Here is a 19,102-nt window from a genome sequence, read left to right on the forward strand (position 1 = left end):
TCTTTCTTCATAATCTGATTCTTTTACCTATATTTGTTGTTAAGTTTCTTAAGATTGGATCGGTACATTCAAGTCAAATACCTTATTCATCAGCACCTAAAATTAATTTCTCTCTTTCTCCCCTTTCTTTCTCTACCCATTTCAGTTCTCACTTACTAACCAAGTACTTTTAACAAAAAAAACTTACTAACAAGGTAAAGAATTTACCTGAATATACCTCGTACAGTCGTACTATAATATTCACCAATTGTCCATCAGTCCAGATGTCTATCAAAGTAAAAAAAAAAATTGAACATTAGTAGAAATATGTTATTTTATATGATATGATAAAATCAATGATGTTACGATAATAAATTTCTGTCAATTTTCAATAAATGTCCACGGATATCTAGATGTCAAAAAAACTCCAAAAATTTATTTTTGTATCATTAGTAAAAATATATTATTTCTAGTAATAATAATTTTTGTCGCAACAATCCCACATTGGTGGTAAGACGGAGTGTGGTGCTTTTCTTAAGAGGTTAATCACCATTCCCTAGTGAGGTCTTTTAAAACCGTGAGGCCTAGGTGTGCCAAAGCGGACAGTATCACTAGCAGTCCAGAAGGCTGGTTCGCACCATCCTATAACACGTCATCGGCACGATTTGCTCAACTGTGATGTGGTTTTGGGAGGGTGTGTTGTAAAGAAATCCCACATTGGTGGTGAGACGTAGTGTGGAGTTCCTCTTAAGAGGTTAAGCTCCCTTCCCTAGTGAGGTCTTTTAAAACTGTGATGCACAGGTGTGCCAAAGTGGACAGTATCACTAGCAGCCTAGAAGGCTGACCCGCACCATCCTATAACATAATAACATATTCACTACACATTTTTTCTATAAACTCAATATTTTGAAATATCCCCAGGACATTTTGACTATAGACTAAATGTCTCAATGTCTTGAACTGTCTAGTCTGTAAATAGATGTCATGAAATGGTCTGAAATGTCTACAAGACATTTTGTCCATGAATGTCCCTCGAAATCTCTATCCACTGCTACCCCCTTGTCCCCCGCCCTTACACTTTTGAAGGGAAAAAAAATCTACTACAAACCAGCGTATTTTTGTCGTTAAATTCTCTAATGAAACATTAACTGATCACCCAAAGGTAATTGGGCATGGTAAAATTTCTATCATGATAAGTGAAATTTGGTTGAAGTTGATCAGAAATTAAAATAAAATGCCAAATGAATTGATTTATCAGATAAATTTTGATTAATGCTCTTTATCCTTACAATCACTAAAATATCAATATCACCTCACATTAAAGGCCAACTATTAGCAATTATAATGGCTTAGAGCATCTCTAATGGGACACTCTAACAAAAACTCTAAAGTTTAGTTATCAAGTGTCAAATAAAGATTCTCCTGACTGTCAATGTAGAGACATTCTAAATTTTTTTGGTCTCCAGTGAACATCTCTAAAATCTTTCTACTTAATACACATGTCACTCTTAAATTGAATATGAAAAAAGTAGTTGAAAAGAAAAAGTTTTTATTGGTTTAAATTTTAAAGTGACACTTAGAGAGTCTCAAAAAGACACTCTAGTTTTAGAGTTTTTCTCTTTAGACACTCTATAATAATGGTGTGTTTGGATGCAGGAATCATGAATCCACGGATTCATGAATCCAAATGATTCATGATTCCATGGATTCATGAATCCAAATGATTTTTTTTTGTGTGTTTGGTAACCTATAAGAATCCTAGAATTCTTGTTTCCTTCATCTAAAATCCTTTAGCTTGTTTGGCAAACATAATTGGATTCTTACAAAATAAGTTTTTAATTAAAATAATACCTTCATATTCATGAATAATATCCAAAAAAGAAAACCTCATCCAAGTATTGTCTTAAAAATAAAAAGTAAGTACTGGTAAAAAAAATAATGTCATCTCTTGTCCATGCTAAAATAATTTGCTCTCGATCCACATAAGTTGTTCATCTGGTTCCATTGTTAAGAAAAACCTCCTTCTTTCAACATCATGATGGAACCATTCCAAGCAATTGATCTTTGTCTCTATATCTAACTGGAGGGTGTCAAGTGCTTTCTTTACGTCTTTCCAGCAATTGTCGTCCATGTTGTTCCTTTGGGCCATTGCATTAGCAACATTTTCAATTGCGACACGTACTCCGGTCATCTCTTGGCTCAAAGTTGCTGAAATAGAACGACTACGCTTATTGCGTGTCTCTAGAACGGAGCCGCCACGTTTAGATGAAGATGAGCGACATTGATCACCGCCAACATCAAAAGAATCGCAGTCAACATCAACTTCGGTAGAAGGAGCTCCTTCATTTGTGTTAGACTCATCATCGGTTGTAAGATTAGTTGTTGTTTCTCTATCCCCAACTGCCGGTTCGTCTCCGAACACTTCAACCATCTCTAGGTACAAGTCAACGGACTTGTTTCTTAAAAATTTCAATTTTGGTCTTGCCTACAAATAATAGAGAGAAAACCATAAGAAAACCACAAATAAAAGCTGGAATCATAACTTTATAACAAAAATGCATGGAAGTAAAGTTTAACTGCCTCACTGATTTGGCTTAATTTGCAAAGAGCATCTATTATCACACTGTATGAAACAACATCAGGAAATAAATTCCATATTTTTACCATCTTGGTTTGGAATTCCATAGCAAGACCCACTTCACCAACTCTACATAGGCCAGTTATAAGAGTTCCACATGTAACATTATCAGGTCGAATCCCAGAGTCAGTCATTTTATCAAACACTTCAAGGGCAGCACTAATATTTTTCTGTAGACACAGTCCTTTAATAAGTGTATTACAAGTGATCAAATCAGGCTCATACCCACTCTTTTGACATTTTCCCATTACACAAAATGCATAGTTTACCTGACCTAATTGACAGCAACAGTTAATCGAAATATTAAATGTGAACAAATCCATTTGGATTCCAACCAAAATCATCTTTTCATAGAGGGTAAACACATCTGAGTAGGATCTAGTTTTGGCAAGTGAACTCAATAGTTGATTAAAGGTAGAGGTAGATATAAATGGTTTAATGGAAACCAATTTATCAAAGTAAACAAGGGCATTATCAAGATTCTTAATATTCCCAGACTTACATTGATTAGGGAATTCCAAACCAAGATGGTAAAAATATGGAATTTATCTCCAACCGAAGCATTCTCATAACTCTAGTGATAAATTCATGTAAGATAGTCATTGAAGGTATTTAACTTACTTGTATAAGTTCATCCCATACTCGATCCTCAGCAATAACCATATTCCTACTAGAGCTCCAACCGAAGCCGCTAAGTTTCAGAAGTTCTTCCACACCGTTTTTTAACTTCTTCATTGTTTTTATTCGATTTTGAATGTTAGCTTTGCTGATTTTTTGTTGACATAAGGGTTGAACAGCATTTGAAATAGCAACAAAAGCAGGTCCTTTCCAACCGGCATTACCACCTTTACCTTTGTTGCCAAGAAGAGTTTGTTCTCTTAAAGTGTCAAGCATCGCTTTGTCCATTGGAACAGTCCATGTCACATTCTCCTTTTTTTGCGAATCAACTTCATTCATCTCTAATAGTTCAACAAAATAAGAATGTAAATAAAACAAGTATACAAATTCGTAATTCATATCATTCTGAAATATCAATGACATATCATTCTAAAAATCAAATACGTATCATTCTAAAAATCAATGACATATCATTCTAAAAATCAAATACATATTGCTCTAAAATATAAGTTCATATTATTCTAAAACATGTTAACGCTGACACTCATTCCACATCCTAAGCGCAAGAGCATCTCTAACTCTTGTCCAATTTGGATTTGGCTCGAGTCCTACTACATCATCCCTTTGATTAGTTACTTCATCATGTTCTTCCTCGACGGCATCTTCCCATTCATCACCATTATCATCTGGATCTATATCTCTTATTATATTGTGCATAATACAACAAGATAGAATTATTTTTATTTGCGAATCCACAGAATAAAATGGAGATGCTCGTAAATAGGCGAATCTTTTCTTCAAGACTCCAAACACTCGTTCTATCACATTACGTAAAGATGAATGTCGATAGTTGAAAAGCTCCCTTGGGTTCGCTGGTTTACGTCCTTTATAATCAGACAAATGATATCTAGTCCCACGATAAGGCGTCAGGAAGCCCGGTGCAAGTGGAAAACCGGCATCACCAAGGTAGTACTTGTCTATCAAACAAAAACTGTGCATTAGTACATTGTACAATGATGTCAACCATCAACAAAGTTTAAGAGGTGGCATAGCTATACCAGAAGGAACTATTAGCTTGTCTTCACACGTTGTGACAGCAGATCTCAGCAACCTACTATCATGTACAGACCCTTCCCATCCAGCTAAAACATATGTTATCTTCATATCAAATGAGCAAGCTACTAGAATATTATGTCTAATATCTCCTTTGCGGTTACGATATCGTGGTTGGTCTTCTATAGGTACAGTTGCAGGTATGTATGTACCATCTATTGCACCAACACAGTCCTTAAAATATGTTAATGGCCAACCACATCTATTACCCATTTGTGGGGAAAAAGTTTCACGTGCCGGCTTCACCACCTCAGGACCAAGTCTTAAGACAAATCGCAACACATTATGAAAATGTCGATGAACTGTTTCAGATGACCTAATCAAATCGAACCCGTTATGCCTCACACGCGAGTCGTGACCAATAGTGAGGAGGAATATAGCTACTTGTTCTTTCACACTAACCCACCTACTAGGTCGTAGCCCTTTGCCTACTAACATACAACACAACTTATTAAATGTGTTCATATTCATCCGAAGCATTGCGTGACAAGTTATATCATTTTCTGAGTATAGTCGCTCAAGAATCTGGTGCCTCTCAAATTCACGACTCCTAGGTGGCTCTCTATCTATATACAACTCCGCCAAACATCTGTGATAAGAAATCCAGGCAACAAGAATAGATAACCATGCAACAATCTCAAAGTCATGCGAGAAAGGCATCTTCCTACATTTCAAAACATACAAATTATTGGTTTAAAAAGTGCTTTATGGGCTGCATAAGACAGACGGATTTACAAGAACATGATACTAACAACAACCACATGAAAGAATAATCAACAAGGAATTCGAGCCACACACAACATATCACTTCCCCAATTTCAGTATGTCGTGTAACCAATAGCATGACTACTAAGCAACATTCAGACATCATAGTATCTCAAAACAAACCATCTAAGGTGTATCATAATTATCGTCTATAAAGTACGATGGTTAATGTTTAATAAGGTACTTAAACATGAGCCTAAGATAAACCTTGAAAAGTGTGTGCTTGTTAATAATTTCAAAATGATTTTTTAATTGTGACAATGAGTAATGAGGACCTAGATGTTTTTTTTTATTGTGACAGTCTTTTTAGTCTGCATGACATTATTCTCGAATAAATTTTCAACGTCAGGTATTTTAGTGACTGACTATTCTTACAAGATCTAAAGTGAATATATATGGTTGTTCTTTTTCTAGAGGACACACAATTCCCTTCAATCTAGGGCAGTGAACAGAGAAACTCTAAAGAAGGAGATATAGTAGGTTTTTCCACAACTATGAAGTATTGAGTTTCATAGGAACCAACAATAAAAATAACAAAACTGGTGAATAATAGCAGAAAGAAAAAAGAAAGAGACACTAAAAGAAGAAGGAATCAATATATGATTAGATAATAGCAAAAGCTTAATAAATTCATGTCCCAATTTAACAAAAGCAAGAAAACTAACTCAAACATAGATATACCCATACATCTAATATCAGTATCAATCATAAAAGCAAAAAAAAAAGGAGAAACTTAAAACCATTTAGAGCAACTCATTGAACAGTAACCACCAATCCCCACCATTGTGTTGAAACTTAGTAACATACAAAGTATCGGACCTATGATCACTTAAAGAATCGCTATACCGGAGCAATGGGGGGCTTAAAATACAAATACTTCAGTACCTGGAGCAATGGATTTCTATTGCGAGAATGCAACGTTTTCTAGCTAACCAAGTCTATTGCTAATTCATTAATACAATGTCAAATGTCTTAACAGTAGAGTGACTCGTGTGTGAATTTGAACAAGATGGATATTGTGGTTGTTAATAATTCCAATCTCAGGTAAAGGATAGGCATCCCAATCTCTACTAGCAACTTATGACAATAATGCAATAGCATATAAGCAAGGTCAATTATCATGAAAGATCACAAGGGGTTAATCACAGGTATTTATATAATTCAATAGTTTCTAGTATTTTCTTCTTCTTTGAGTTCAAAAATAGAAAAGTTTGGAGGTGCATAACCTTTTGGTTTGTATTCAAGTATATGCCTGAAAGATCTAAAAGTTTTATGTCAATTACTGTGCAGATTCGATCTTTTTTCTCGCATCGAAGTTTCTTAAATCAACTTCTCAGGTTTGTTTTATGGTCAATGGAATTCTGCTGTTTCCAATCTAAATCCTATCTTACACTTTTAATATCTCTACAGGGTGCAGCAACTACGTGTTATGTTGCTTTGAGACCAGAAATAAATGGTGTTAGCGGTAAATACTTTGTCGATTGTAATGAAAGTAATTGTTCGAGTCTAGCAAACGATGAATCTGAAGCTAAGAAACTTTGGAAGCAAAGTCGTGCATTGATTCACCTACAATCTTTATGTTGACAAACTTGAGAGCCTAACTCCTATAGATGCCATAAACCTAAAATCATGAAATAGAGAAAATATAAAGCATTTCTAACAGATATGAAGATCGCATTTGAAAACCCTAGAAGATGAAAGAGGGAAGTGTGTATACCTTCAGAGGGTTTTGTGGATTTGGAACTATTATATACCTAGGTAGTTGTTCATTGGCACAAAGTGATAGAGTAAACAATAGAGATTTTGAAACCCTAGGTAGTAAATCAATACTAGGTATACTAAATTGGTCAATTATCATATATACCCAAGTTGATCAGAACAATAATCGAAAAACCCTAGAATTTAAAATGCTAGTTTGACTGAAAACTAGATATCAACCATTGACTGTTGCAAAGATATAATCAAACCCTAGAGAGAGAGATACGAGTTAGAATTCATGAAAATACCTCACCCGAGCTTTGATCTTCAAGCTTCACAAAGAAATCTGAAAATCACAAAAGGTTAGAGTGAGACAGTTAGGGTTTTGAAATTACTAGATCCGGAACTTCAAGATTTGTGGAGAAGGAGAGAGTGATACGAGTTAGAGAGAGAGAGAAAGAGAGAGAGAGAGAGAGAGAGAGAGAGAGAGAAAGAGATAATACCTCACCCGAGCTTCAGCTTCAAGTTTTTCTCTGAAAATCGGAAGTGTTGGAGAAGAAGACGACTGGAACTCCGAGTTTGAGATCTGTCCGAAATTCGGGAGGATTTGGGTTGATTTGAGAATTGGATTTGGGGCGTAAAAATCTAAAATCCTAGCAAATCTTAGGGGGTAGGGTGGAATTCTGGGCTAATACAAATTATGGAATTAGAAATCCTTGGGATTCAAGAGTCCTAGGATTTTGTGTAGCCAAACAGACCAAGAATTCATGAATCCTACCAAATCCCATTTTTGGTAGGAATCCTAGTTAGGAATCCTGCATCCAAACACACCATAAATGTATCCACCTCATAATAGAGTGTCTAACAAAGTGTCCCATTGGAGATGGTTTTTTAACAAAAACTTCAAAAAGTCATATATGACACTCTAAGAGCATCTCCAATGCAAAACTCAAAAAAATCTCTATTCATCCAATGTGTCAAGTTTCAATTGAGATTTTCACTCCTTGGTGGCGGTAATAGAGATCCTCAGTTTTTTTGTGTCTCCAATGCAAAACTCTAAACTTATCTTATTTACTTATGTGACATAGTTATTTTAGTAAATAAATAGTTAGTTATTTTAGAAAATATAAAAAACTTGATTTCTATTGGTTGAAAATCAAATATTGATGAGTTGGACAATTAGAGATATTTCAAGAGGACACTCCGAAAATAGAGTGTCCTCTTGAGATATCTCTATTCCACCCTCGACACGTCATCTTAGATATCCAAATAGAGTGTTGCATTGGAGAGGATTTTTAAGAAAAAACTCTAAAAATCCTAAGTGGCACTCAGAGTTTCTAAGATTGAGTGTTGCATTGGAGATGCTCTAATGCAACACTCAAACTCTAAATCTTAGAGTGGCACATAGGATTTTTTAGAGTTTCTTTAAAATCCATCTTTAATGCAAAACACAACATGAATCTCTACAGTGATGTGTCAAGATTTATTTTAGAGATCCTTAAGAGCACACTCTAAGTTTAGAGTGTCCTCTTGAGAATCTCTAAGTGCCATATAAGCAAATCAATTAGTTTTAAACCAAAATATAGGTTTTTAGAGTTTCTCTTGAGTGTTGCATTGGAGAAGGTTTTGCAATAAAGTGTCTCTAAATGACAAACCATTTAGAGATCCATTTCTCACACTTGACAATACGATTTTTAGAATTTTTCTCAAATCTTGCATTGCAGATGCTTTTAGAGATTGAGTGTCCCATCGGAGAAGCTCTTATGAGGTCCAAAAGAACACTTGTTGGCCAAATCACATAGATCTAATGGTCATTAGATCGTGACGTACGAGAGAGATCAAAACACGTCGATAAGGAACTACTAAATAACGAAACTTTTCCCACGTAAGCACAAGTAAAGTGACGATAGCCGAAATAACAAAAACACCCTAAGTCCTAACTAATCTATTATATTACCTCTTCTATATAAAGTTCACCGCAAATATGAAAGGGTATTTCCGTCACAAAAATCAACATTAAAATGTTATGAAATTCTCAGCCTTTTTCACTATCAGATCGAAATCCTCTCTCTCTGTCTATCTGCACCTTTCAGAGATTTGTAAGTCTGAAATTTCAGTTTTGAGCTTATCCATAGCTGGTTAGGGTCTTGGGTATTGAATCGAAAAATCTGAAAATGGCTCAAGCGGTTGAGGAATGGTATAAGCAGATGCCTGTCATCACTCGTTCTTATCTCACAGCAGCAATTGTAACCACAATTGGATGTTCTCTTGAGGTTTGATTTCTCTCTGTGTTTCATTCTATTATTAACATTTTTATTTCACTTTTCCAGGACCTTTAGAGTTTGTTTTTTGTTTTATAATTTGGCACCTTTTTTGCCCTTTTAGTTAGATATTTCGTTTTTTTAATGAAATGTGTCTCAATGATTTGTGTTTATATAAATTGGGTTTTTGCCAATTGAACAGAAAATTGATCATTTTAGTTTCATGGGTTTTTTTTCCCTTTCCCAATTGATATTTTTAACATTTTTTTATTTGCTTATGGTGATTAGAGTATTTATCAATAATTTGTATTCATATTGCAGATAATCTCTCCTTATCATTTGTACTTGAATCCGAGACTAGTGGTTCGGCAGTATGAATTCTGGCGCCTCTTCACTAACTTCTTATACTTTCGCAAAATGGGTAATCATTGAACTTCTTAGTTTGGGAATTCTATTACTGTTTTAATTTAGTAGCATTTGAGATATTGAATGTGGCGAACTCGTTCATGGGTGTTATAGCCTGTTGAAATAATCCCACATTGGTTGTGAAAGGGGCAGGGGGTGAGTTTATAAGTTTAAGGAAAGGGTTACCTCTTGGGCTAGCTTTTGGGGTGAGATGGGCCCATGACCACCCAACTCAACTGTCAAATATGAAGTTTTCATATCCTTTAGGAAATGAGGTCTTCATGATGCTACATAGCCTTTCCGTTGTCTGTCAAGCTTTCTGATAGCCTCATGTATTTGTCCGTGACTTCTCTTTTTAGTCTTTACATTACGATTTATTATGATCGATAATGAGTTTGAGGAGATAGCTTTACTCTTTTAGGTGTATTTTAAGTTTAGTTGTGAAGAAATGCTCAGGAAATGTGTTATCTAAATGGTTGAGTTAGTTACTTATTGATTTTGACAGATTTGGACTTCTTATTTCACATGTTCTTCCTTGCCCGTTACTGCAAGCTCCTCGAAGAAAACACATTCAGAGGAAGGACAGCTGATTTCTTTTACATGCTCTTATTTGGTGCCACTGTTTTAACCGGGATTGTTCTTGTCGGTGGAATGATACCTTATGTTTCAGAATCTTTTGCACAAATTTTCTTCCTCAGCAATTCGTTAACCTTTATGATGGTCAGTTTCTCTAAAATGTAGTATGCTGGATCCTTTATTATTTGTTAGTTTCTAATTAGCGAGTTCCATTTATATGTTATATTTCAGGTATATGTGTGGAGCAAGCAAAATCCCTTTATTCATATGAGTTTCTTGGGGCTTTTTACCTTTACTGCAGGCTATCTACCATGGGTAAGTGTGCTTTAATTGGTCCTCGGCTTTTATGCCAGTCAGTTGATTCATTTTAAGACACTCATGTTCTTCTTTCTGTTCATCTACATTGGGCTATTAAACATTAACATGAATGGACTAGATTGTTATTTGTATTATTTTCAACTTTGAAACTTTCAATTGATGGTCACCTAATTCTGGAGGGTTATCTAATCAAAGTGGAATTGCTCTGAAGGTGTGTTTAGTTGTGGATGTGTCTTCAATATCAAAAGACACTTGTAGTGAACACAAGTTTGTGTAGATTATACATTTGAATGGAGAGTTACAACTTGGTAGGAAGAGACGTAATTTGGGTTATGGAAAGTCTCTATGAACTTCATGTAAATCTTTCACTTATCCTGTTTAGGAGATAATTATAGTAGGCAATAGTTGCAGAAGCTTGAGAGTCTTATTACATAGTTGAGAGTAGTTAGGAGCCATGTGGGAGCACAATAATTCGTCTAGTCCGCTGGAATGCGTATAATAGAAGTGCGACCTTTTGTGTGGTCTTTGCATCTTCAGAGATGTAATCCAAAGAATTATGATCATTGCTTGCATGTTTTAAGAAATAGAATCCAATTCTTGACACGGTTATTAATTTGATAAGTGTACTTTCTCGTTTTTGTATTTCGTTTTAAGTTTGCATGATAATATATTTTTGAAGAAGCTGATTGCAATATTCTGCAACACTTAACTGATATTGTTTTTCCCCCTACTGTCTATATAAAACTTGAATAATGAGTCTTAAGAGTTTATCTTTCATTATACAGAAACTACCTATGATATACAATTGGATTGTTTTTGCCATCCAACTATTTCTTTTAATTGCATCCCCAATACCAACTTTTTTGGATTTTGTTAGTTTGTTATGCTTGATCATAGAAGTGAGATCGAACTTTTGTTTGCAGGTACTTCTGGGTTTTTCTGTACTCGTTGGTACCAGTGCTTGGGTAGATCTACTTGTAAGTTTTTCCCCAGCAATTAGTATCCGTATTACAATACTGCAAGTTTTTATTAATTCTGTAATGCTCAAGCTCTTATCATATACTGTAGCGAAAAACTAAAACGGGCTACTTCTCATTTTTATTGATCTCGACTTGTTAATGAACAGGGAATGATAGCAGGCCACGCATATTATTTCCTGGAAGATGTGTATCCTAAGATGACTGGTCGACGCCCACTAAGAACTCCAACTTTGATCAAATCACTGTTTGCCGACGAGACTGTCGTGGTCGCTAGACCAGCGAATGTGAGGTTTGCTGCTCCACCTGTTGATGAACTTCACCAAGACTAAGGTGCTGTTTATATATATTTTTGTTAAATCTGAATCAGAATTCTGAAAAAATAATGTGTAATTTACTTGTATAGTTTGAGTACTTGCATGTGTTTACTTCTCTAATAAATTTAGATCTTAAAACAAGTCTTCTTCTCAAATTCAGACTTGTTTTGAAAGCTGAAAACATATGAATTGGATATAAAAGACTTGTCTCAAGATCTTAAGATAAAAGCATGCAAAACAACTAAAATTACAGATACAATCATTTCAGATTCAGATCTACAAAATGAACAAACGGCACGGCACCTAAGCCAACCCCAAATTGAAGAAGACTGACAATTTGGAGTGTGTTATGTTACTGATCTTCCCTGCAAATATTTGTTAGGACTTCTGATTATGATAAGAAACTAACAGAAAATATGATGGTGTAAAATTTATACTTTGTTCTTGGTTAAGTTTTTCTTTTCATACCAGTTTTGTAATTTGAATATGGAGTTGAGGTAGGATGACTAATTGAGTTCTCTCTTCATATCTGCAATGTCAAAAACATAACTATTCTGAATAGTGAAGTTTATTGTTTAATTCCCTTTTTAAAAGTATACACAGATGGCTTTTTGTGTTTTCGGGAAGGGCTCGACAAGATCAGTGAAGTAACCTCTCTTTCTCTCTAATTTGACCACTGAGTCGATTGCATTTGCTGAGCACTTAAAGCTTAGCTCTGTTTTCTTCTTCATGTCAATCTTTCTATGGGAATTTAAACAGATATATATTCAATGTACCAATGCAGAATATGTTTTTTCTTTAGATTATTGATTTTTTTTTTTTATAATGGAAGACTTTTAGGGGTCTAGATGTTCAAAAAATGAGGTTTCTTTTTGCCTCTAAGATGAAAGGAGTAAATATGAAACCAAATAGCTCTTTAGAAGTTCAATAAATCTAAGGAGATTTTGACATTTACCCCATTTAATAGTAGTATTTGGACTAGATCTCTATTTTTTTGAAATAGTTGGTGCAACTGGATGAAAATTGTGTGCGCGAGTGGCACAGAAGCAACCGGATGAAAATGTCCTCCAAATTTCCGAAACCACAAAATAAAATTAGAAAGACTTTTATCCAACATTAACATCATAAGATAAGAACTGAGAGCCTGAGACAAGCACAATAAATAGAGCTTTTTGTTTCCTTCAATGTGAAAAATAATTTTAGAACTATCAAACATCCAATACTACATTCTTTGGCATGATAGTATTATTCAAAAATCCCTCCCCATCCATCAAGAAAAATATCACAACTCCACCAACAGTTCCCGTTAAACCCAATTTACCAAAAACCTATTGATTTTAACCGTTTCAGAAACCAAGCGCTAGTGCAAGCTGGGAAGACAACTAAACTGTATATAAATTACACCAAGAAAGAGAAAGAAGGGCCTCCATGGTGAAGAATTAACCGAATTTAACTACACGTTTCTTCGTTCTCTTCTTGCTTCAGTAGGTTTCATATGGTTATCGGATTGGGTGGTACTGAGCAGAAACCCTTTTAGGAGGAAGCTTGCGCAAGATGAATAGCACGAGAGCTGAAGGTAGAATTTCGGCAAGCTGTTTTTTTCAGGCAATATGGTTAGTCAGACATTTCACTAGAAGCCCACAGGAAATTTTGAAGAATGTTATGCTTCTTGATCATAAACTATCTTTCAAAAACTAATATATTTAAGATATCATGATGATTGCATCATAAGGATTCACTACAGATCATGATTTTATATCAAATGTCATAGAAACATCAAAGGATGGAAATAAGCGCATAAAGTGCCACGGGAATTAACCCTGGAAGGCCATAGAAACTAACCTTGAAAGGTCTTGAAAACCACTTCATTTGCACCTATAAATTAAATGGAGTACTTGAGAGAAAACACAGTGCCAGTATCTATCCCATGACCTCTTGTTATTTTCGAGGAACACGACCAATTGGGCAACAAGCCTATGTGATAATTTCTACGTATTGTATCACATCCATATTTTTATTTTATGACCTCTTGTATCATTAGAGTCATGTATTTGATACAGTAACAAATGTAGACTAGTTGGATCTTTAGGTATGAATTAGTTTTTGAAGGTTTTTGGATCATGTATCAAACAAGTATACTTGCACAGTGTTCCTCTCTTCATTCTATTGTCTATGGTTCAAGCATAATTTCGGCAAAATGTTGTAAGGAGAAGAGGTAAGTGCACTAGTTGAAGCATAAGAGCTTACCAAGTAGTATATTAAATTCAATACTGGATGATCCAAAACGTCAAGAGATGCGTCCTTGTCAAAAGCAGATAGAGCCACCTGCCGCAGGAAAAGTAATAGTTTATAAAATTGTGGAGTAGCTAGTAACCAATCTGAAAATACATGTGCCTCAGTCTCCAGATATAAATGTGCCTCAGACTCAAACAAGAGGTAAAAATGATTCGAAGGGCGAAGGCGAAGGAGCCAACCTCCCTGCATTTGAACCCTGCATATCTCATCTTTGTGTGACACAGGAAGTTAACTTCTTTCAGTTCTATAACCTAGATGCTTATACTCTTATCAAAGTGATCAAGATCCCTTAGAAGAATTAGGATTCTGGGAATAAGTTATATGACAACGAAAGTACTTGTACAGAAAGAGGTTGGTTTCAACTACTCACCACAAAGCAACTAATAAGAAAGCAGGTAAAACAAACAGCTGTTACAGATCCAACCTGTACCAGATTCAGAAAATATAAAACATTAGCAGCCCAAAAGATTTCCATTATATATTTTAGAAAAACTCATGCTGTTTTATGTAAATGAACGAAGAAATATGCACATGTTTGACCAACTTAGCAATGTCTATCTGAAGTTCATATTTTAAGAACACTATTATTATTCTGAAACTTTTTGATAGCTTTAACTTTTTATGCTTAAAGTGGCTCCAAGAACCAGCATTTCAGATGAATTCTGCACAAGTTATCTCGGCTTCAGATCTAGCTAATGAATACCCTCTGAACATGCTACCATTCCACATGATATTGTCCTCTTCTAATATATGCATATTCTGAACAACCTCTTGCAACTTCTTCACTTTGAACAGAAGCCATAATATCGTATATCATACTTAAATTAAAGAAGGTACGAGAACCACAATTTCTTTGTGTCATGAAATAAGTATCAGTAACACTAGATATACATGTCAATATTTTCAAGAAAATCATACCAGCTCTTTCTATAATTTCTTGCTACCACACTTTGGACTTCCATATAGATTCGAAAACGGAGAAGTACGGGATATAGAAATCTCATTGACAGCAAATCTGATTTATGGACTAACTGAAAGAAAAAAAAAAAAACACAAACCTCACGAAGTTTGTTTTTTCGTCCTTTAGATTCAACAGGAAAGTTCCTCAGCATTGAAAATAGTCTGTAAGAAGGAAAATGGATTTCAAAAACTGCTTAGAACCAAAATCTTGAGATAGCATGAAGCAGATAAATGCTACAACAAGAAAAAAAAAATTTAGAATTCTAACCTTCCCCCGTAAACCAGGAAACCTAGAGCTGCAATGAATGATACAGCTGAAAAGCAGAGAAGGAAACAAGCATAGTTATTCAAAGGAAACAATGATAATGCCAACTGAAAATAAGAAGGCTAACTACCGCCCCCTCAGTTCTGAGACCTCCAACGAAATTATACCTGAGAAAAATATCTTTCCAATAGACTCTGAAACATTGTTGTCATTTATCCATGTGTATACCCAGAGGATCGCCTGGGACCAAAAAAAAATGTAAGATCAGAACATCAGTAGTCCCTTAGGGAACTAGAAAACCCAAGGTTGTGTAAAGCCCTGCTCTCAGATCTGTTAAACAATGCATCATGTGAACCCGTGATACTTCGTAAAATAAACTAGAGTATGGATATAAACTTTGGGTGCGAAAAGTGAACGTAATACTTCGCTTGGGTGCATTAGAAGTGTAACACAGACCATCATAATCCATAAGTTAAACAGCTCAAATATTAGAGCTGTTATACATTCACCAATCAGTCGGCCGATTTCATGATCCTAACCATTTATTGCATCACTATAGGCTATGGATATTTGTAGCTGATGAGATGGTTAGGTACTTAGGTAGACGAACAGTGCCATTTCAGTATATCCAAGGGACATACCACACTTCTTTTAGCAACTAGATAATTCACACAGAGTGCCACCATCATCCAATGAAATCAAATTCAGATTAATCAATTTATGGAGATGTATTTTATTATTAGGAAATACAGAAAATAAGAGGTAGTTGAGGAGAGCACCTGTATGACATATACGACACAATTGACTGAAATGTATACAATCCTAAGCTTGTCTGTAGGAAGACTTCTTGCCTGTCCATGTTCAGAGATGAAAATTCGATCAAGATGAATCCTTAACCTTTGCTATCTGATTTAAGTATGATAACTAGAATCTCTTCCAGAGTTCGAACAATTTTTATTTATTCATTTTGATAAAATGCAAATATATCAAAACTAAAACCAACTAAACCGAAGATCTTTATTTGCTTCTTCCCTGAGGTTGAGACCCAGTAACGTCCTTTTTTACTTGAATGAAGTAATATAGAAATAATATACATCATAAATAAGAATCTGAAAGCTGCTTTATCACTTGCCTGATGATATATCTCCGCCCAGAATAGGACAAGCAGTGTGTAGGTAGAGAAAAATAGGAGTCCGGGAAGGTCCAACAATAACAGAGTGAACACCTGGTACAAGAAAGCAAAAGAAAAACATCGTTAGTTCATACAAGAGACTTACGGAACACCAAGTCACCATTTATATATCCCTCCCATTTATTGAAAAGAATTTTCTAAACCTTATACTTCGTAACCTACTGAAATACAATAAACTAATAGCTTAATTCTATTTCTCAAGCCAGTCATTTACGTGATAACTTCACTGCACAATTTTCTATTCCCGACTTTACTTCTTTGGATTCTTTTATCCTAGTAGCCTCCAGGATACCCATGAAGCCACAATTTGCAGCATGTTCCTCTAAATTTATAGACAATAGGATTTCCTTCATTATTTATTTCGTAAGTGATAATTGATAGTTTCGGTAAAGAATAAGAGTTTCAGACTACTCTTATCCAGAATAGGTACATCCCACATTATTCTGGAGCACACCCGAGTATAACGCAAATGATAACTAGCTACTGTTATGGAACATCAAGTAAGAGGGTGGTAGGTCGAAAAAAAACATAAAAGATGGAAATTCAACTTACCCTAATCTTGAAGAGAAATATATTTTTATGGAATCCAAATACAATTGCCCTAACTGCAGCATATAAGTTTCAAATTAGGCAACAGTAGACGAGCATATAATGGATTAAGTAGCTATAAAACCACCGAGATTCACCTCCATTTACAATGAAATTCATAAGATGAAAAACTTTCTGAGTTGTCCATCCATATTCAGGTACTCTTACTTCAATCCTTATTAGTTGAATCTGCACAATTTCAACAAAACATTCTCCACTTAAAATTCGGAAGTTTCAAATTCAAATAAGCTTATAAGAAAGCAAACACAGTAAGAATTAATCCTAATTTAGAAAAGAATAGTTGGTACATATTTAGGGCAATCTTAACACCAAATAACTTAAGAAAAAAAAGCTGATCAAGCTAAAAAATTGAAGCTGAAACCCTAAATTAACAAGTTAAAGATCAAATCAAGCTCATGAAAAGAAAAGTAAATCAAGATAGATGAAGATTAACCAGAGCAACGAGAGAAACTAGGGCATAAGCAGCAGAAAGAAAGAAGAAGATTCCATCCTGCCATTGAGTTGAATCGTTGATCTCATTCCACCAATCAAAAGAGGCATGAGACAGGTATGGCGTCGTCAACGATGAAGAGACATTAAAGGGTAATCTCGTCATTTAGCTTCTTCTTCTGAGCTTGAACAAAAAAGTGAGCTCAGATGAAAATCAAAAGGTTAGAAGAAGAAGAAGAAGAGATAGAGACTTGAGTAGAGAGAGAGAAATGAGGAAGTAGAGAGAGAGAGATCTAGTAATACCAGACAGTCCAACTTAATCTTCTTTCCGGTAAAGACTAGAGAGAGAGAAGTCTTTGTTTGCCTTTTGGTGGTTGAAAAAGCGGTTTCTCTCTCTCTATCTCGAATTCTCGATTCCAACTGGTCGACTTTTTATTCTTTCATTCTCCCCGGTCTAATAAAACAAGTTTTCTTTTCTTTTCTTTTCTCCAAATAAACGTGTATCCAATTTACTATATGCCCTAATGTTAGGGGATAATTACATTATACTCCTACCGGCATCATACTTCTGCGCCTCTCTCTGCGCTAGCAGCCTAGCAGTTTGATATGGGGTAGGTCCGGATTACGTTTGGAGATTTCGAGGGATTTCGAGGAATAGAGTTCAAGGGTGTCTCGTTTTTTACTTGAAATATAAAGAGTTAATTCCTATATGGCCCCCTACTTTGTGACCAGCTTCCTTTATGGCCCCCAAATTTCTGTAAATTCAAATATGGCCCCCTATTTTCATAGAAATGTCATAACTACCCTTCCCATTAATATATTTTCAAAATAAAATTAAAAACAAAAACCTAAATTCCACCTCACTTCCCTCTCCACCACTCATCTCTCTCCACGTCACCTCTCTCTCTCTCTCTCCAAGTCAGCACTCTCATGAAGGTCGCCGCCCGGAAAATTTTCCGGCCGGCGACCTTCATACTTAAAAAAAAAAAAAAAAAAAAATTTTTTTTCACTCACCTCTCTCTCTCTCCAATCAGCACTCTCATGAAGGTCGCCGGCAGGAAAATTTTCCGGCCGGCGACCTTCAAACTTAAAAAAAAAAAAAAAAAATTTTTCACTCACCCCCCTCTCTCTCTCCAATCAGCACTCTCATGAAGGTCGCCGGCCGGAAATTTTCCGGCCGGCGACCTTCATACTTAAAAAAAAAAAAAAAAAAAAAAAAATTTATCACTCATCTCTCTCTCTCTCTAAAAATTCCGGCGAAGGGGGTTTCCCTTCGCCGGAATCTGGTCTGTTGAAGAACAGACCAGATCGGCCTGTTCTTCAACAGACCAGTTCGGTCTGTTCTTCAACAGAACAGACCAAATCGGTCTGTTCTTCAACAGACCAGATTCCGGCGAAGGGAAACCCCCTTCGCCGGAATTTTTAGAGAGAGAGAGATGAGTGATAAAAAAAAAAATTTTTTTTTTTTTTTAAGTATGAAGGTCGCCGGCCGGAAATTTCCGGCCGGCGACCTTCATGAGAGTGCTGATTGGAGAGAGAGAGAGGGGTGAGTGAAAAAAAAAAAATTTTTTTTTTTTTTGAAGTTTGAAGGTCGCCGGCCGGAAAATTTTTCGGCCGGCGACCTTCATTAGAGTGCTGATTGGAGAGAGAGAGGTGAGTGAAAAAAAAAAAAAAAATTTTTTTTTTT

At 35.4% G+C, this 19,102-nt stretch overlaps 3 protein-coding genes and 2 long non-coding RNA genes across 11 annotated transcripts; 2 read left to right on the forward strand and 3 right to left on the reverse strand.

Annotated features, from left to right (window-relative positions):
- Nucleotides 1-1,768: 1,768 nt before the first annotated feature.
- LOC147549555 (uncharacterized) lies at nt 1,769-5,008 on the reverse strand. Its single transcript, XM_086668322.1, has 4 exons — nt 4,294-5,008; nt 3,770-4,212; nt 3,239-3,664; nt 1,769-2,464 (listed from the first exon to the last, which is right to left on the reverse strand). The coding sequence occupies exons 1-4, from the start codon at nt 5,006-5,008 to the stop codon at nt 1,937-1,939; spliced, it is 2,112 nt and encodes a 703-aa protein (XP_086524448.1). The 3' UTR covers nt 1,769-1,936.
- A 1,160-nt stretch (nt 5,009-6,168) lies between these two features.
- Nucleotides 6,169-6,643, forward strand: LOC147549556 (uncharacterized). The gene is made up of 3 exons (XR_015238532.1): nt 6,169-6,261; nt 6,404-6,450; nt 6,524-6,643. It is a non-coding gene; the product is annotated as an uncharacterized LOC147549556 (long non-coding RNA).
- A 35-nt stretch (nt 6,644-6,678) lies between these two features.
- LOC147549557 (uncharacterized) lies at nt 6,679-7,646 on the reverse strand. Its single transcript, XR_015238533.1, has 3 exons — nt 7,315-7,646; nt 7,120-7,157; nt 6,679-6,734 (listed from the first exon to the last, which is right to left on the reverse strand). It is a non-coding gene; the product is annotated as an uncharacterized LOC147549557 (long non-coding RNA).
- A 1,165-nt stretch (nt 7,647-8,811) lies between these two features.
- On the forward strand, nt 8,812-12,244 carry DER2.2 (DERLIN-2.2). Of its 5 annotated transcripts, none has more exons than XM_086672670.1 (7): nt 8,812-9,084; nt 9,394-9,493; nt 9,983-10,197; nt 10,285-10,368; nt 11,295-11,348; nt 11,498-11,681; nt 11,826-12,244. In XM_086672670.1, the coding sequence occupies exons 1-6, from the start codon at nt 8,986-8,988 to the stop codon at nt 11,678-11,680; spliced, it is 735 nt and encodes a 244-aa protein (XP_086528796.1). In that variant the 5' UTR covers nt 8,812-8,985; the 3' UTR covers nt 11,681; nt 11,826-12,244. The 5 variants fall into 5 exon arrangements, with proteins under 5 accessions (XP_086528796.1, XP_086528792.1, XP_086528793.1 ...); XM_086672666.1 differs by having other exon boundaries at nt 11,919-12,244; XM_086672667.1 differs by having other exon boundaries at nt 11,934-12,244.
- Nucleotides 12,245-12,834: 590 nt separating this feature from the next.
- On the reverse strand, nt 12,835-18,025 carry LOC147549559 (tobamovirus multiplication protein 1-like). 3 transcript variants are annotated; one of them, XM_086672663.1, is made up of 12 exons: nt 17,719-18,025; nt 17,420-17,594; nt 17,064-17,154; nt 16,930-16,982; nt 16,318-16,410; nt 15,965-16,036; nt 15,353-15,425; nt 15,189-15,234; nt 15,019-15,082; nt 14,331-14,384; nt 13,913-13,990; nt 12,835-13,257 (listed from the first exon to the last, which is right to left on the reverse strand). In XM_086672663.1, the coding sequence occupies exons 2-12, from the start codon at nt 17,579-17,581 to the stop codon at nt 13,165-13,167; spliced, it is 879 nt and encodes a 292-aa protein (XP_086528789.1). In that variant the 5' UTR covers nt 17,582-17,594; nt 17,719-18,025; the 3' UTR covers nt 12,835-13,164. The 3 variants fall into 3 exon arrangements, with proteins under 3 accessions (XP_086528789.1, XP_086528790.1, XP_086528791.1); XM_086672664.1 differs by having other exon boundaries at nt 17,420-17,599; nt 17,719-17,937; XM_086672665.1 differs by having other exon boundaries at nt 17,420-17,591; nt 17,719-17,890.
- Between the last annotated feature and the right edge of the window lie 1,077 nt (nt 18,026-19,102).

The sequence above is a fragment of the Eschscholzia californica genome, unplaced genomic scaffold, assembly GCF_041429995.1.
Source record: "Eschscholzia californica isolate CP2 unplaced genomic scaffold, dmEscCali1.0.p SCAF_3, whole genome shotgun sequence".
Taxonomy (NCBI): Eukaryota; Viridiplantae; Streptophyta; class Magnoliopsida; order Ranunculales; family Papaveraceae; genus Eschscholzia; species Eschscholzia californica.

Excerpts from the sequence above, each read along its gene's own strand:
- DER2.2 (XM_086672670.1), top strand. The coding sequence starts at position 8,986 with ATGGCTCAAGCGGTTGAGGAATGGTATAAGCAGATGCCTGTCATCACT. Across the intron at positions 10,198-10,284 it reads ATTCGTTAACCTTTATGATG|GTATATGTGTGGAGCAAGCA; the intron begins GTCAGTTTCTCT and ends GTTATATTTCAG. Across the intron at positions 10,369-11,294 it reads CTGCAGGCTATCTACCATGG|GTACTTCTGGGTTTTTCTGT; the intron begins GTAAGTGTGCTT and ends TTTTGTTTGCAG.
- LOC147549559 (XM_086672663.1), bottom strand. The coding sequence starts at position 17,581 with ATGACGAGATTACCCTTTAATGTCTCTTCATCGTTGACGACGCCATAC. Across the intron at positions 16,411-16,929 it reads TATTTCTCTTCAAGATTAGG|GTGTTCACTCTGTTATTGTT; the intron begins GTAAGTTGAATT and ends TTCTTGTACCAG. Across the intron at positions 13,258-13,912 it reads TGAATTTAATATACTACTTG|CTTGCCGAAATTCTACCTTC; the intron begins GTAAGCTCTTAT and ends TGAAAAAAACAG.
- LOC147549555 (XM_086668322.1), bottom strand. The coding sequence starts at position 5,008 with ATGCCTTTCTCGCATGACTTTGAGATTGTTGCATGGTTATCTATTCTT. Across the intron at positions 4,213-4,293 it reads CAAGCTAATAGTTCCTTCTG|ACAAGTACTACCTTGGTGAT; the intron begins GTATAGCTATGC and ends TTTGTTTGATAG. Across the intron at positions 2,465-3,238 it reads TATGGGATGAACTTATACAA|GCAAGACCAAAATTGAAATT; the intron begins GTAAGTTAAATA and ends TATTATTTGTAG.